Source organism: Vipera ursinii, assembly GCF_947247035.1.
Source record: "Vipera ursinii genome assembly, chromosome: 2".
Classification (NCBI taxonomy): domain Eukaryota; kingdom Metazoa; phylum Chordata; class Lepidosauria; order Squamata; family Viperidae; genus Vipera; species Vipera ursinii.
In genome coordinates this window covers 21,942,190-21,957,894 of record NC_139513.1, presented here as the reverse complement: position 1 = coordinate 21,957,894, position 15,705 = coordinate 21,942,190, and the positions used below count along the sequence as shown (strand labels likewise).

The following is a 15,705-nucleotide window of genomic DNA, read 5'->3' as shown; positions in this document are numbered from 1 at the left end:
TTAAAATATGAAAATAAAAAAGCAAATAGTAAGGGACAATAGGTAAAGGAAAAAGAAAAAAATGTGGAGAAGGGGAGGGGGAAGAAACAAAAGGTGTCGACTTCCAACCCCCTCTGTTGCAGTAAAATAAGAGATTAAGATTGAATCTCAACTTTTTACATTTCTATAGTAGTATGAACTAGCCATTTCTATATCAACAAACCAGTCTAATTAGTAAAACCTAAAATCATGGCATCATTTTTTTTCACCTCAAGCACAAAGTCCAGAAGCGGTTTCCAAGTAGAAACAAAAGTACTTACATTCTTTTCTTTTATCAGAACAGTCATCTCTTGTTTTGATAAAGCCATCTCTCCTAATTTGAAGCCTCCTTCCATTTTTGTGCATAGAGCAGTCTTGCTGCCATCACCATATATAAAATCAGAGTTCCAATTTTTTTCCCCACCCCCAAGTCTTTTTCCATTAGACCCAGAAGGAAAGTTTCTGGTTTAATTTTTATGTTAACTTTAAGAATTTTCTGCAATAATGTATGAATCCTACTCCGATATTTCTTTGCTTTATCACATGTCCCCCCAAAATGATAAAAAGTCCCTTCTTTACATTTACATTTCCAACATTCATTTGAAATACCTTTATACATTCTAGATAGCCTATTCTGCATATTTCTTGAGGGTAATTACAAAAAGACCCTTCAGAACAAGAATATGAAGTGTGATGCTTATTATTATTATTATTATTATTATTATTATTATTATTATTATTATTATTATTATTATTATTATTATTATTATTATTATTATTCACAAAGTCACCCAGTTGTTCAGACTAGATTTGTCTGTTTTGTCCACCTATCAAACCCTTCCCAAGGACCTGGGCTAGGCAGATGTTGGGGTTTGATGGTGTATCAAGAGGTATCGTCGCAGGATGTAAGCTGTTCTGAGTAAAGCTGCCTTTTTGCAATTGACTATTAAATTCCTTGGCCGCCTATATTGCCATGGGGCTCCTCTAGGCAGCTCCCAACCGTACAAAATGAAGGGACAAAAAAGGTTTAATCAAAATTAAAGTAAAATAATGGAACAGTGAAATAAATAAGGGAAAAGAAACAAAGAAAATACATTGATATGACTAGTAAAAAAGATGGGCGTAGGGAGAGCAGAAGTGTGTGTGTGAGGGGGGGGGAGATGGAGTCTGCTATCAATCAAACAGCCACTTCCAGAGTTGAATTCCCCGATTGGGTCCCCAGGCCAATCTGCAGGATAGGAGGAGGTTTGGGGCAGATCTTACCAGGGATGGACGGCAGGATGTCCCAAAGGGACATATCAACAACTTGATCATCACATCTGTCTTGGGCATTTTTTTTTTCCTCAGCTGAAACAGAGTGAGACAGAACTGCAGAAGGCGGACGAAGCTCTTCAGAATTTCAAGAAGATGATCTGAAATTGAAGGATACATGAGGTCGCTCGGATGGGCTTGTTCTACCTTTGGGAGTTGGGAAAGAAACCTTTCAGAGCAAAACCAGAGGACCCGTTTCTGTTCGGCTGTTCTTAGTTCGTTATATTTTCTGTGAAGACATTAAACTATTTTGCTCAGTTAGAAGACTGAATTGGCACTGGCATTTGCAGAAAGGAGATGGAGCAAAGATTGTCCCTTAATCCTGCTCTTATGGTCCAGGCATTAATAAAGGAATAAGAGCCATAGAACTGGGAAGCTGGAAGGGGCTTTTAAGATCATCTAGGCTAGTGGTGGCAAACCTTTTAGAGACCGAGTGCCCAAACTGCAACCCAAAACCCACTTATTTATTGCTGGGTGCCAGGTGGGCGTGGCTCACTGGGTGGGTGTGGCTGTGCTGGTCATGGAAGATTGAGTGGGTGTGGCCAAGGTGGGTGTGGTCACCAATGTTACTCGTGGGGAGGGACACCTGTGGGGGGTGAGCAGGGTTGGGGGAGCTCCAGAAGGTCTCTGGCAGGTGGAGCGGTAGGCAGGAGACTCATCCCTGTGGGGTGAGGCGAGGCAGGGTGGGGGGTGCCATTGCCACGGGGCAAGGCAAGGCCTGGGGCAGCTGCTGCCTGACACTATCGGCCCCTGCACATAGAGGCCAGCGAGCACGTGGGGCCCAACAGTGTCCGTCAGTAGCCACAGCCTGCCGGCCCCTCGACAGGCGCACTCTGGGGCTCCGCAGCCCGTCGCCACCAGTTCAAAGAAGCCGCCTCCAAGATAGATGGTCGGCCAACAGCTGAGGAGGTGATGCAGTGGGTCGTGCCTGGGAAAAGGAGAGCATGCGAGGCCAGGAGGGGCGGGATGTGGGGGAGGGAAACCAGCCGTACCGGGATGCATTCAGCCACGTGGGACCCTGGCGAATTAGCAGGTGGCTGGTTGAAGAGGGACAGTTGCCACCTCGGGTATGGCGCGGGTGCCCACAGAGGGCTCTGACTGCCTCCTCTGGCACCCGTGCCATAGGTTCGCCACCACCGATCTAGGCTACCCAGGATGTCCATCCAGTTTAAACTTGCCAAAATTGAAGGTCACTGCCCTTGTCTGACCTGCAGTCTTAACTTCTCCCAATCTAGACTAGATAGAACAGTGTTGAGGAAAGGATGGAGAATCTCAGTTGTCCTTTAGACTTCGCAGATGCCTTGTGATTGATTGATCGATTACAGGTAGTCCTTGACTGACAACCATTCATTTAGTGACCTTTCAGAGTTACAATGGCAATGAAAAAGATGACATATGTCCGGTTTTCACACTAATGACCCTTTCAGCATCCCTATGGGCACGTGATCAAAACTTGGGCACTTGAAAACTGGCGTGTAGTTACGATGTTTGCACAAGCCTGAGTGAGAGACGGCTGGCGCTGCAGGGCTGTCAGGGCTCAGCGGAAGCGCCAGGGTCAGCGCCAGGCTCCAGCTGGAGCTCGGCACTGATCCTGGCACTTCTGAGCCCAGAAGGCAGGTGTTCTTGCTCAGCTGTGGCTTGGGGGGGCACTTTTTTCAGTCACTAAGCAAACTGTTGTAAATCGAGGACTACCTGTACTTCATCACTTTTTTCCTTTTTTTTTTTTTTTGGTCAAGTTTTTGACACCTTGCTAGGAGACTGGTGGTACTCTGATGTTGCCATATCCTAAAAGTGGTACAATGGGTGAATAGGTTGAAAAGCCCTGGTCTTGGCAACTTTAAGATTTGTGGACTTCCAACTCGCAGAATTTCTCACCCAGCACGGCTGGCTATGCTATGCTATAATCTAGTACAGCGTTTCCCAACTTAGGAACTTGAAGATGCGTGGACTTCAACTCCCAGAATTCCCCAGCCAGCTATGCTGGCTGGGGAATTCTGGGAATTGAAGTCCACGCATCTTCAAGTTCCTAAGGTTGGAAACACTGATCTAGTAGAAGGAACTTTTCAAGCATGATTCTTGAAACCTGCTGCCAACCTAGGTATTTAAAAAAGCTTAATATTTCCACATTCATTCCCAAAGCAGCCAGAATTTCTGAGCTCCATCATAATCCCACTAAACCAGGGGTGAGGAACGATCGCCCTTTTATGATTAGTGGATTTTAACTCCCAGAATTCCTGAGCAGCCATGAAGTCCAGAAAGTCTTCTTTCAATCTACATTCTGGAGTTGAAGTCCACAAACCATAAAAGGGCCATCGGCCCTCATCCTTGGTTTAGTGGGATTATGATGTAGCTGGCTCAGGAATTCTGGGAGTTGAAGTCCACAAGTCATAAAGGGGCCATACCCTAGTTCCCCACCTCGCACTAAACATTATTATTTGAGTAGCTGAGAAATCCTGGTGTTCAGAAACTGATTTTTATTTCCAGTCTAATCCGCTCCCACACCTATTTCCCTGGAGTGATCTTTTGTCATGACTCAGTTCTATCTCCTGAGCCAAGATTCCACTTAGTTTATTGTACTGTATTGTGGAAGGATCTTTTCCCCGCTGGGCCAAATTTTCTCTCTTGTGGATTAGTCACACTGCAGAAGAACAAGCAAAAGGCTGTCTGGACTAGGGGCATATTTCTCTCTTTCCACTTTCCCAGACCAAAGTGTTTTTGCTTTTCTTTAAATGGCTCATCCATTCCTTTCTCAGGGTCATGTCCATGGACCTGTTGAGGATCCAGCAGGATCAGGAAACCCCCTCTGCAAAGCAGACTGTCTGGTGGAAAGCGCTGCTTCACTGGTGTGATCAAAGCTCTACCTTCCCCCCCCCCCAATGTTCATTGATTGCACAGTTGCTAATGGCATCTTGTTTGTTTTGACTGCATCCTGTGGATACCCGTGTAAGAAGCTCAGGAAAATTTGGTCTAGTGCAGGGGTAGGCAACCTTGGCTCTTTTATGACTCGTGGACTTCAACTCCCAGAATTCCTGAGCCAGCCATACTGGCTCAGGAATTCTGGGAGTTGAAGTCCATGAATCTTAAAAGAGCCATGGTTGCCTACCTCTGGTCTAGTGGTTAAGATGCTGGCTTATGAACCAGGAGATCCTGAGTTCTAGACCCATTTTAGGCATGAAAAACTGGCTGGGTATCTGAGTCTCTCTCTGTCTCTCTCTCTCTCACACACACACACATACACAGTCTCTCCCCAACCCACCTCGCAGGATTGTTGTGGGGAAAATAGGAGCAGATAATATTAGGCATATTCATCACCGTCCTTATAAGCAATAATAAAGACAGGATAAGAAAATAAATAGTTAAAAAAATACATCATTTCCCTCTTTCCGTTTTCCTCTCTTGGCTAAAAAGCATGAATCAGACACGAATGTGTCCTCTGATAGGGCTTATCAAAGTTGTGATAAGGCACACCTGTGTGAGCCAGGAAGGTTTCGAGGCAGATAAGAAGCTAAAAAGTTCTACAAAGAAGTGTCTGGGGGTGGGGGGGGTCATTCTCTCTCTTTCTGTATTAAGACACAGCCGCACCTTATTTGCGCACCCATCAGTGTAATTTACAGAGGACTTCTGTGGCTGTGTTTGTGTGAGAGCGTGCCTGTTTTCTTCTCCCCTCCCGCAAACTTCAGGAACGGGGAGGGAGGGGGGGAGGGAGGGAGGGAGGGGGGGGTGTCTCTGGATTAATTGAAAAACCCGAAAGAAGTGCCTTGTTGCGAAGGGGTGGGAGGAAAAGACGCGGTGGGTTAAGCGCCTCAAGGCCACGGGGAAGCGGCAGCAGGTGCATTTAAGGCGGATAGAGAAACTCCATCAGGACTCCTGCAGCTGTTGGACCCTGAGTGGCTTTCCTCCCGAGCCATTAAAACTGGGAGAAGGCTGGGGGAGAAGGAGAGAGAGAGAGAGGGGGGGGTGGGGGGGAGCAGGGGGAGGCAGGGAGCAGGGGAGGGGGGGGAGAGAGAGAAAGAGGGAGAGGAGGAGGGAGGCAGGGAGACGAGGAGAGAGGAAGAGGAGGGGGAGAGAGGGGGCAGGGGGAGGCAGGGAGCAGGGGAGGCGAGGGGGGAGAGAGAGTGAGAGGGGCAGGAGGGAGCAGGGGGAGGCAGGGAGCAGGGGGAGGCGGGGGGAAGAGGGAGAGAGGGAGAGGAGGAGAGGAGGAGGGAGGAAGAGGAGAGAGGGAGAGAGAGGGGGGCAGGGGGAGGCAGGGAGCAGGGGAGGCGAGGGGGGAGAGAGAGTGAGAGGGGCAGGAGGGAGCAGGGGGAGGCAGGGAGCAGGGGAGGCGGGGGGGGGGAAGAGGGAGAGAGGGAGAGGAGGAGAGGAGGAGGGAGGAAGAGGAGAGAGGGAGAGAGAGGGGTGGCAGGGGGAGGCAGGGAGCAGGGGAGGTGGGGGGGAAGAGGGGAGAGAGGGAGAGGAGGAGGGAGACGAGGAGAGAGGAAGAGGAGGGAGAGAGAGAGGGGCAGGGAGGGAGCAGGGGGAGGGGAGGCGGGGGGGGTAGAGAGAAAGAGAGAGAGGGAGAGGAGGAGGGAGGAAGAAGAAGGAGGGAGGGGGAGGAAGAGAGAGGGGGGCAGGGGGAGGCAGGGAGCAGGGGAGGGGGGAAGAGGGAGAGAGGGAGAGGGGGAGGGAGACGAGGAGAGAGGGAGGGAGAGAGAGGGGCAGGGAGGGAGCAGGGGGAGGGGAGGCGGGGGGGGGTAGAGAGAAAGAGGGAGAGAGGGAGAGGAGGAGGGAGGAAGAGGAGGGAGAGGAGGAGGGAGGAAGAGGAGGGAGAGAGGGAGAGGAGGAGGGAGGAAGAGGAGGGAGAGAGGGGGGGCAGGGGGAGGCAGGGAGCAGGGGAGGCGGGGGGGGAAGAGGGAGAGAGGGAGACGAGGAGAGAGGAAGAGGAGGGAGGGAGAGAGAGAAAGGGGCAGGGGTGGAGCAGGGAGAGGCGGGGGGAGAGAGAAAGAGGGAGAGAGGGAGAGGAGGAGGGAGGCAGGAAGACGAGGGAGAGAGGAAGAGGAGGGAGGGAGGGAGAGAGAGAGAGAGAGAGAGAGAGAGAGGAGGAGGAGGAGGAGGAGGAGGAGGAGGAGGGAGGGCGCCCGGGTCCTGCAGAGTCCTCTCCGCCCTCCGCTCACGTGTGCTGGAATTGTAATCCGCGCCAGTAGCGACCTCCCTGGATGGCGAGCTCCTGGCGCTGTTCGCCCGCTATTTCTGCAGCTGGCCCGGGAGATCGTGGCCGCCGGCCGAGGGGCGCCGCCGCCGCCCGCAAACGCAGCAGCAGCAGCAGCCGCCGCCGCCGCCGGGAAGGCAGAGAGGCGGCGGGCGCGCTCGGGCGCTCAAGGTGACTTCTGCCCCACCCCACAGCTGGCTGGTGCGTCTGGCTCGGAACTCGGCGTTGGGGGCTTTGGGGAAGGGTCCTTTGGGACCGCGGATCGGGGGGCGGCGGGCGGGGGGAGGGCGGGCTCCGGTTCGGAAAGATGCACCTGCTTAGTAAAAGTGGCCTGCCCGGATTGCCGGCTGGAGATGTGAACGAGCCTGGTGTGAACGAGCCAAGCTTTTAAACGCAACAACTTGCTCCTGGTTTTTGCATCTGAGTCTTTTAGCCCGCAAGGGAGACCTCTGAGAATAATAAGACGATTCTCTCTAGAGTATATTTATTTCATTTTATTTAATCCCATTTATATCCCGCCCTTCTCCCGAAGACTCGGGGCGGCTTACAATTTAAAGCACAAATCAATGTGCTTAGCGGTAGCCTTCCTTCTGTGTATATGCCTGCTTATTATTAGGGCTTTCGCGCCCCCCCAAAGCAGCATTATTACAAAGTCAGCTTAATTGCCCCCAACAATCTGGGTCCTCATTTTACCTACCTCGGAAGGATGGAAGTAGTAGTTCACACGCTTCTGTCTTCGTTTGTTCAGAAACGCCAGAAAAGCAGCCGGAGTGTCGCTTTCCTTTTAAGATTGGTTATTTATTTATTAAAGTTATATGCCTGCCACCTTACTATTTTCAGATCAGTACTTTAACCACTTTCCTATGCGCTAGTCTTTTTTATTATTATTATTATTTCCTGGAAAGCTTTTACAGTAGTCAAAATGTTTATTATGCAATAAGAATTTTTGCTGTGCACTAACTGCCTGCCTCCTTACTATTTTCAGATCAGTACTTTAACCACTTTCCTATGCACTAGCCTTTTTTATTATTATTATTATTATTATTTCCTGGAAAGCTTTTACAGTAGTCGAAACGTTTATTATGCAATAAGAGTTTTTGCTGTGCACTAACTGGGCTACTGTTCCGTAGAGTATCATTGGGTCCATTTTCTACTCCGAATCCTTTGTTTCCCAACTTTTTTGGCATGTCTAATTAGCAAGGGAAGATGGAAGAGCTGCATAATTTTTTTGTTGTTCAGTTGTGGTAGGAGCTGCATCTCCGGAAAGGGGCAAAACTTGATTGTTGTGGTGAATTGGTGGCATCCCACTCTGGTTTTCAGTTGAGTGCCATCTGGAGAAAAAGGCACTCTGCACGTAGTCAGAGGCACTGTTTTCTCGCATCATCCTAGGGTAAAATTTGCAGTTGAAAGCAAGCAAACAAAAAAAAAGGTTGATTAATCCTGGCTCAGGTAAACAAAATGCTGTGCTTTAAAGGCTGTTCCTCTGTAGCATGCCAAAATTTGTATAGAGTTGTATGATATGGTGTTTGTGTAATCAAAAGCCACCATTTTAGGAATCAAATTGCAGATATAAGGGACTTAACTGGAATGAGTCTCCCAACCTTTGCTATTTGTACTCTTGTTTTTAAAGAAGTGATTCAGGTATGGAACATTATTTAGAGCATTATTTAATTTGGTCTTGAGGGCATTTTTGTACTTGTAGGGCGGGATATAAGCTTGTAACTCACAAGAAGTATCGGCAAATATAGATCTGTTTCAGTTAATATATTATGATGATTAAATGCCATAGAGGTAATGCCAAATATAGATTTTAAATGTTTATCGGCAAACCTTAATCTAAAATGTTAACAAGAAGAATCAGAAAGGGATCGTGCTGTCTCCGAGATATATTCTTTGTGACAATTGATGGTGGTTAACTTAGTTCAAAATGTATAATCTGTCTAGTGTGGCGTTTCTCAACCTTGGTGGCTTTAAAATGAGTGGGAATTCTTGGAATTGAAGTTCACCCCTCTTAAAAGCCACCAAGGTTGAGAAACACCCCTCCAGGTAGTCCTCAACTTACAACCATTCATTTAGCGACCGCTTGAAGTTTATGGCAGCACTGAAAAAAATGACTTCTGAACAATCTTCCCATTTACAATCATTGCATCACCACCCCCCATTGTCATGTGGCACTTGGCAACTGGTATATATTTACAACAGTTGCAGCGTCCCAGGTTCATGGGATTTCCATTTGCAACCTTCCCAGCCATCTTCTAAACAAGCAAAGTCAATTGAAGACGCTAGAATTGTTTGTTGTTGTTAGTTGCAAAGTCGTGTCCGACCCATCGCGACCCCATGGACAACGTTCCTCCAGGCCTTCCTGTCCTCTACCATCTTCTGGAGTCCATTTAAGCTCATGCTTACTGCTTCAGTGACTCCATCCAGCCACCTCATTCTCTGTCGTCCCCTTCTTCTGTTGCCCTCAACCTTTCCCAGCATTAGGCTCTTCTCCAGTGAGTCCTTCTTTCTCATTAGGTAGCCATCAATCCATTTCATAACTTCCCCTTGGAATTGTTTAATGACCATTTAATTCACCTAATAATAGCAGTGGTTCACATAGCCTTGGCAGAAAAAGTCATAAAACTGCGTCTGACTCACTTAACAATCAACTTGCTTAGCAACAGAAGCTCTGATCCCAATTACGGTCATGTTTTGCATTACCTGTACTGAGTTTATCAGATTGTTTATTGCACGGAAAATGTGCTTGTAAGAAGCCAGAATGTCAGCTTGGCTTAGTGGACAATAGGAACTTGGTTATTTGTATTGATAAACTATAAGATAAAGCTAAGAGGGACATAAGAAACAGCCATTATACCTGATTCCACAGACTGGGGATTGAGGTTGTGTGGTCCTCGTGGACAACCACTTAAATATGAGCCAGCAGGGTGCTGCAGCAGCCAAAAAGCCAATGTGGTCCTAGGCTGCATTAACAGATGGATAAAATCAAGATCACATGAAGTGTTAGTACCACATTATAATCCCTTGGTAAGGCCACACTTGGAATACTACATCCAGTTTTGATCACCATAGTATAAAAAAAGATGTTGAGACTCTAGAAGGAGTGCAAAGAAGAGCAACAAAGATAATAATAATAAGTTGGAAGGGACCTTGGAGGTCATCTAGTAGTCCAACCCCCTGCTCAGGCAGGAAACCCTATACCATTTCAGGCAAATGGCTGTCCAGTCTCTTCTTAAAAACTTCCAGTTTTGGAGCATTCACCACTTCTGGAGGCAGGTTGTTCCACTGGTTAATTGTTCTAACTGTCAGGAAGTTTCTCCTTAGTTCTAGGTTGCTTCTCTCCTTGACTAGTTTCCATCCGTTGCTTCTTGCCCTGCTTTCAGGTGCTTTGGAGAATAGCTTGACTCCCTCTTCTTTGTGGCAGCACCTTAGATATTGGAACACTGCTATCATGTCACCCCTCACCCTTCTCTTCGTTAAACTACACATACCCAATTCCAGCAACCGTTCCCTATATGTTTTAGCCTCCAGCCCCCCAATCATCTTTGCTGCTCTTCTCTGTACCCTTTCTAGAGTCTCAACATCTTTTTTACATCGTGGTGACCAAAACTGGATGCAGTATTCCAGGTGTGGCCTTACCAAAGCATTGTAAAGTGGTATTAGTACTTCACTTGATCTTGATTCTATCCCTCTGTGAATGCAGCCTAGCACTGTGTTCGCTTTTTTGGCAGCTGCAGCACACGGCTGGCTCATATTGAAGTGATTGTTCACTAGGACTCCGAGATCCCTCTCACAGTTACTACTATTGATCAGGGGACTGGAGGCTAAAATATATGAGGAACAGTTGCAGGAATTGAGTATGTCTAGTTTAATGAAAAGAAGGACTAGAGGTGACGTGATAGTGGTCTTCCAATGTCTAAGGGACTGCCACAAAAGAAGAGGGGGTCAACCTATTCTCCAAAGCAGCTGAAGGCAGGACAAGAAGCAATGGATGGAAACTAATCAAGGAGAGAACCAATTTAGAATTAAGGAGAAATTCCCTGAGCGTGAGAATGAACCAGTGGAACGGCTTGCCTTCAGAACTTGTGGATGCTCTATCTCAGACATGTCAAACACAAGGCCCGGGGGCCGGATCCGGCCCGCGAAGTGGTTTCATGTGGCCCGCGAAGCCATCCTGGAAACAGTGAGGGAACGGCCCCCACTGCCTTGGCCCTGGCCCAGAGACCCTCCTTCTGCCAGACACCCTCAGATCTGTCCCACTCCTGCCCAGGCCCCCATAGGCACCCTTGATGCGAACGATGTCGAGCTGGCCATGCCCACCCAGTAGGCCATATGCACTCTAGCCACGCCCACCCAGTAGGCCACGCCCACCCTGGCCACACCCACCCGGCCCCCCTGAGGGCAACTGCAATGCTGATGCGGCCCTCAATGAAATTGAGTTTGACACCCCTGCTCTATCTGGAAGTCTTTAAAGAGATTGAGCAACCATTTATCTGAAATGATACGGTTTCCTGCTTGAGCAGGGGGCTGGACTAGAAGACCTCCAAGGTGCCTTCCAACTCTGTTATTTTGTTATTCTATCAAATCAGTCAATATATACAAGATGATGGTTCCAGGTTTTCACACAATTAGATTCATTGTTGTGGAGCATTTTCTACTGTGCATGGGGGGGGGGGGAAGAGAGAGAGAGAGAGAGAGAGAGAGAGAGAGAGAGAGAGAGAGAGAGAGAGAGAGAGAAATGGGCACTTTATCAGCTACTTCTTGCAGTTTTACAGTTGGAGAGTTCGTATGTGTATGTGTGTGCATGCACTCGTGCTTATGTGCCTTCACTCCTAGGAGCTGTTATCTTGGCCAACCAAACTGACTGCTTTGCCAGCCAAGTTCTCAGAAACAGCCCAGATCGTAACTGTCAACACGCAGAGAGTTTGTGCAAAATGAGGGGGGGGGGGAAAGACCAGACAGAGACCCACAACAAACGAGAGGAGAGATGTTGTGAGATTGGGGAACAAAACTGTTGACATTGGAGGGTGGGGGGGGGACTAGTTTCCACTGTCTGAAACTGCACTTGCCCAAATCATTCCAGAACAATTTGCTTCTGGCTGGGACTTTATTGCTCGCTTTTTGTTACGTTGTCCAGACTGGTAGGTGTTAAATCCAGGGGAAATAAGGGCAAGGAAGCAGACAGACCAGAAATGCTTCAATTTGGCGCAGGTGCCTTTAGCAATTTAGGTCACGTGCATGTCATACGCCAGGTAGGCCTTTGGAGCTCCAGAGGAATTCCTCCAGAGTTGACCTTGGAGGTAAAAAAACTAGTCTTTCAATTGGCTGAGCCCCTTCTTCCCCCCCCCCTCTGATAAACATCATTCCCTATGTTAAATTTGCCTTTATTTATAAGTAACAGCAGCAAAACAAGGGACGCGGTGGCTCAGTGGGTTAGGGCGCTGAGCTTGTCGATCAGAAGGTCGGCAGTTTGGCGGGTCGAATCCCGAGTGCCGCGTAACAGAGTGAGCGCCTGTTACTCGTCCCAGCTTCTGCCAACCTAGCAGTTCGAAAGCGCGTAAAAATGCAAGTAGAAAAATAGGGACCACGACGGTGGGAAAGTAACAGCGTTCCGTGCGCCTTTGGCGTCTAGTGATGCCGGCCACATGACCACGGAGACGTCCTCGGACAAGCGCTGGCTCTTTGGCTTTGAAACGGAGATGAGTCGGAAACGACTAGCACGCATGTGCGGGGGAAACTTTACCTTAACAGCAGGAAACATACCTGATACTCTTTCCTCCTCCTCCTATTTTCCTGTCAGCAACCACCTGGTGTGTGGTGGGTTGGGGAGAGGGAGGGAGGGAGGGAGGAACTGGGCCAAGGTCACGCAGCTGGTCTTCATGCTTAAATTGGGACTAGAACTCATAGTCTTCTAGTTTCTAGAACAGGGGTAGGCATAGCATAGCATAGCTGGCTCAGGAATTATGGGAGTTGAAGTCCATGAGTCATAAAAGAACCGAGGTTGCCTACCCCTGTTCTAGACTAACACCTTAACCACTGCACCAAACTGGCTTTCCAAATTCTGCAGTGACCTACAGTCATTCATTCCTGCTATTAACAAATGCGGGATGCGGCTTTTCTTTCTGTTCATCTTGCACTGAGCCAGCCTTTACCATTAGGGAGACTGAGGCAGAGGATGTTGAAAATGGAAATGGGAGGAAGGTTTTGGAGGGCTGGGACCTATCTTAGTTGATGTCTACCTCCCTGCTTGGCCTGCATCGAGCCTAAATGTTATAAAGGGGCATCCAAAAATTTGGGAGAAAGATTACTTGGTTTTGTTGGGTCTTCTAATTTTAGGGGAACATCTTCTAGCTTTGCTTGTGTCAGTCCCTGTTTTTTTCCCTTGATCTACACAAAGCTTTTTATTTCTCAGCTTCAGGGGCAATGGATCCAATGAGGAATTCTGTAAAAAAAAGTTATTCTAAGAAAAAATGAATGCTGTAAGGCAGGGGTCTTCACACTTGGCCCTTTTATGACTTGTGGACTTCAACTCCCAGAATTCCTCAGCCAGCGTGCCTGATATGGAAGAATTGAAGCAATTGATAATGCTAAGCACATTGGTTTGTGCTTAAATTGTAAGCCGCCCTGAGTCTTCGGAGAAGGGCGGGATATAAATGGGATTAAAAAAAAAATGCTGGTAAGATTAGAAAGTCTATGAAATTCCACATTATAGGATTAAGAGTCCAGATGGTGCTTCATCTGGTCCTTATGATTAATTAGAATTATTATATTACATCAAAGGAGTTGATGTCCAGTTGCATCTAAAATTAACTGTTCAACCTGTGTGTCTAAAAATGGTACATCTATGATGTCGTTTTTCCATTCTTAAATAACAGGACTTACTCATAGTCTCATAAAACAGATTAATTATATAACGTGACTGCAAGCTCTTGAGGTCTTGTTTATAAATATAATACTCATGCAAGGCAGTTTACACAGATGATTTGTTGGAGCAAACTTGCTGAGTGATCTGTACATAAATGGGGACTGCATGGGAATTCTAAAATATATACTTTATGCAATTAAATGAACAAATAATAGATTATTTTTCAGTAGAAGAGGCCTATGAAATGTCCCTTATCCAATGATTTTGGAAAGTGTTTCCTGAACGTCTGGGAGACTTCAGTATGCATTTAGAATTTTAACATTTCTCACTATACAATCTTTTATATTTTGACCAATAGGTCTTATTCTCTGGAAACTATCTGATTATAGTGATATAAGTTAGTTCATTTAGTCATTAATTTTTCAGAGTCTCTATTTTGATATGCAGTACAGTACATTCAAAAGGGACGCGGTGGCTCAGTGGGTTAGGACGCTGAGCTTGTCGATCAGAAGATCGGCAGTTTGGCGGGTCAAATCCTGAGTGCCGTGTAGCAGAGTAAGCGCCTGTTACTCGTCCCAGCTTCTGCCAACCTAGCAGTTCGAAAGCACGTAAAAATGCAAGTAGAAAAATAGGGACCACTACGGTGGGAAGGTAACAGCGTTCCATGCGCCTTTGGCGTCTAGTCATGCCAGCCACATGACCACGGAGACGTCCTCGGACAAGCGGCTTTGAAACGGAGATAAGCACTGGCCCCTAGAGTCGGAAACGACTAGCACACATGTGCGGGGGAACCTTTACCTTTTTATAGTACATTCAAGGGCAAAGTATACCCACTTATCTTGCAAAACTTCTGGGCATATCTTCTTACGAGAAATTGGTCTTTTTTTTAAATGTTCAGCTTCTTTCCAATTTCTCTAGAAGTGTCACTTGTAAGGAGAGAGGCATATACATATAAGTGCCTACTCAAGATTTTCTTTCCCTTCTCCTTCTGGAGTATATATTCGGATGAAAAGCCACGTTAAAAGTGTAAATGTTTGCTCAAAAGCTTTGCGACTGATTCAAATCTCCCTTAAGATGAGGTCAGCTCTTAGTGCATAGGTGAAGTTTTCTTGCTACTGTCTTTTTTTGCAGATTTTTTTAAAAAAATAATGGCCTGGAGATTGTGGCACGGTCTCCCACTGAAACACTTGGCAAGCCTGACGCAGCTTAGCTTTTAAACACATTCAAGCAAAGTCAGCTAAGGTCAAGTAATATCCCCTGTAGTTTGCATTTGGTCAAGGTATATACTCAAAAAAGCAGAGTTCTGTCAATAATAAAGTTACTTATCAACCTAATCAAATATGCAGCCCTCAAAAATATCTGCTTAAACTCTTGAAGGACGCACGATTTTTAAATGAACAAAATAAAAATGTCAACATGTTACTGGATTTAGACATACAGTGAAATGAACCGGTTGAGTGGGCTGTAATTCAGGAAGCTCGGCGATCAATCCATCACTCAAAATAGATCACTTGGATTTTTTGGCCTTTCCAACTGATGTGATTATTCAAAAATAGCATTTCCCTTTTCCTGACCATGTGGATCCTGGGAAAGCACAGCCCCTCATTCTATCATTGTGGAACATCATTTAACATTACTGCAAGCAAAAATGGGTATTTATTGATGTATGCATGATAACAGTTCATTTACTGACCATTTGAAGTTGCAACAGCACTGAAAGAGAGACTTATGACCATTTTTCATACTTATGACCACTACAGCATCCCCATGGTCATGTAATCAAAATTCAGACTTTTGGCAACTGACTCATATTTATGACGGTTGCAATGTCCCGGGATCACGTGATCACTTTTTGCAAGCTTCTGACAAGCAAAGTGAATGGGGAAGCCAGATTCACTTAACAACCATGTTACTAACTTAACTGCAGTGATTCACTTAACAAGAAAGGTCATAAAGTGGGGCAAAACTCACTTAACAATTGTCTCACTTTACCAACTGAAATTTTTTGGGCTCAATTAAGATCGTAAGTCGAGAACTACCTGCAATCTTATGTTTATGTATTTATTTATTCAATTTTTATAGCCACCTGTCTCAGTTAATGATTCGGTGGCTTATACTTCAACCACTGTATTACAAATCAAAATACTAAAGACATTTTAAAACAATAGAAACAACAGAAACATCCAAAATAAATATGCATAGCAGCTGAGATACTTGACCAGTTGGCAAAATAGCCAGGAAAGAGGCCCCTTAACACATTCAGTGCCACAGGCATGGGAACATAGCCAGGTTTTAAGGGCCTCAAGAAAGGCTGACAGGGCTGGGG

General features: G+C 46.6%; 2 protein-coding genes across 2 annotated transcripts in view; both read left to right on the top strand.

Moving 5' to 3' along the window:
- The window catches only part of VARS1 (valyl-tRNA synthetase 1), a 52,515-nt gene extending 50,847 nt beyond the window's left edge, over positions 1-1,668 (top strand). Inside the window, exon 31 of the mRNA XM_083356837.1 lies at positions 1,366-1,668. Within this exon, the coding sequence (XP_083212963.1) occupies positions 1,366-1,434 (69 nt within the window). The 3' untranslated portion in view covers positions 1,435-1,668. The remainder of the gene's footprint in view (positions 1-1,365) is intronic.
- Positions 1,669-6,433: 4,765 nt separating this feature from the next.
- Positions 6,434-15,705, top strand: part of VWA7 (von Willebrand factor A domain containing 7) — a 54,686-nt gene continuing 45,414 nt past the window's right edge. The window contains exon 1 of the mRNA XM_083356838.1: positions 6,434-6,715. The gene's annotated coding sequence lies outside the window, so the exon portion shown is untranslated. The remainder of the gene's footprint in view (positions 6,716-15,705) is intronic.